Below are 1,962 nucleotides of genomic sequence, written 5' to 3'. Positions count from 1 at the left end.
TCTCTATATTTCTTTTTCTCATAGATACCATAGTCACAAGTTTACAAATTTTTATATTCCTACTGCCTCAGCTATACTTGAAAATAATTTTACACAATGTCTCACCAGCTATCACAGCATCTAGCATGAAGTAGATGCACAACAAATGTTAAACATGTATGTTTGAAATAAGAATGAAGATTTGGATAGAAAGAAACATGTTTATTTTTTAGTGTATATTTATATGTACACCCATATGTGTGAATGATGACTTTATAGAAAATAAAATCCTTAGTATCCTCAGTGCCAAGTATTTTAGGAATAATTGTTTCTGTCATTTATTAATTAGGTAACTGACCATGTATAGGAAGAATTTTGTAAAACATATATAGAGCCCTTTATAGACAGCATTTTAATGTACTCTATGAGCTACTTATTTTATATGTGAGTGCAGATTTTTGTTTTCAGACTGAGTTATATTTCTATAATATTAATAGTTCAGAAGAAAATCCAGACTAGAATATGTATATGAGACAAAACAAAACAAAATAAATAAATATAATTTTATTTTCATGGCAGCATGTAGGAAGTCAATGTTTCCTTCAGTAGCAACTACAGAGGACACTTCAGTTACAGAGTATCTGGATGAAGTTCTGCTTGGCTGTACTGAACAACGAAAGTTTTTTTTTTTTGTGGAGAAAACAAACCAGCTCATTAGTGAAGTTTGGTATTTGATTGACATTGACTATGAGAGTTCATGAAAGTGAATATACTGAGAATCAGACACAACAATCTAGAAGATTGCATTAGTGCATCTTCAGTTGTGCAGAAGAAATCAGCACCATGGCAGGGATAATAAGCGCTGTCCTACAGGTCACATTGATAACTATTGTAAGTGTGGAATTCATCATAGGAAGCTTAGGAAATGCATTCATGGCAGTGGTGAACATCGTGCGCTGGGTGAAGAGAGGAAGGATCTCTGCTGTGGATCAAATCCTCACTGCTCTGGCCATTTCCAGAACTTCTTTTTTGTTTATATTAATCACAAGTTTGTTGGAAATATTACTGGACCCAGCATCAGTGGAAAAGAGAATAATAATGTATACCATTCCCTGGACAGTGACCAATCATTTCAGTGTCTGGCTTGCTACATGCCTCAGCATCTTTTATTTTCTCAAGATAGCCAATTTCTCAAACTCCATTTTTCTTGCCCTCAAACGGAAAGCTAAAAAAGTTGTTTCAGTGACACTGGTGGTGTCTCTGATAATCTTGTTTTTAAACATTATAGTCATAAACATACTCCGTGATAGATCTAAAGTAAACACACCTTACTGGTCTAGTTCAAATAACACTTTAAAAGTTTATGAGCTCTTTTTATTTACCAATACTATGTTCACACTCATCCCTTTCACTGTGACCCTGATTACTTTCCTCCTGCTCATCTTCTCCCTGTGGAGACATCTGAGGAATATGCAGCACGACGAGGGAGGATTCCGAGATGTCAGCACTGCGGCCCACATAAAGTCCCTGCAAAGCATAGTCACCTTCCTGTTACTGTACACTGTTTTTGTTATGTCACTTCTTTTACAGACTTGGAATATTAGCTTTCAACAAAAAAATCTTACTGTTTTGGTTTTACGGAGTACAGGAATAGCCTTTCCCTCAGTCCACTCATGTGTCTTGATTCTGGGAAACAGTAAACTGAGGCAGGCCTCTTTTTCTATGCTGTGGTGGCTAAGGTGTAAATACAAATATACAGAGAATGGAGGTCCTTAAAATATCTCAGGTATCCTCTTTCACATTACATAGAAAATTCAGCTTGTAATAAGTAGATTTTAGATGAGAATCAGGTTTATGAACCTCAGAGGTCATAAGCCTTCAGGAAAAGAATTCATTAGAAAGACAGAGAATATTTCTGTCTGTGGCAGCAATGCAGCGTATGAGGATAAGCTTCTGTCCGTCATGAAGAGCAGAATGTTTTAT

General features: G+C 35.8%; 1 protein-coding gene across 1 annotated transcript; it reads left to right on the top strand.

Moving 5' to 3' along the window:
* The first annotated feature begins 822 nt into the window (after positions 1–822).
* Positions 823–1,755, top strand: LOC118580320 (taste receptor type 2 member 103-like). The gene has a single exon (XM_036181980.1). It carries the CDS (start codon positions 823–825, stop codon positions 1,753–1,755), a length of 933 nt encoding a protein of 310 aa, XP_036037873.1.
* The last annotated feature ends 207 nt before the right edge of the window (positions 1,756–1,962 follow it).

This window comes from Onychomys torridus, chromosome 3 (genome assembly GCF_903995425.1).
Source record: "Onychomys torridus chromosome 3, mOncTor1.1, whole genome shotgun sequence".
NCBI classification, from domain to species: domain Eukaryota; kingdom Metazoa; phylum Chordata; class Mammalia; order Rodentia; family Cricetidae; genus Onychomys; species Onychomys torridus.
This window is presented reverse-complemented; position numbering and strand designations above follow the sequence as displayed.

What these genes read in the sequence shown, in the direction of transcription:
- LOC118580320 (XM_036181980.1), top strand. Translation starts at nt 823, where the DNA reads ATGGCAGGGATAATAAGCGCTGTCCTACAGGTCACATTGATAACTATT.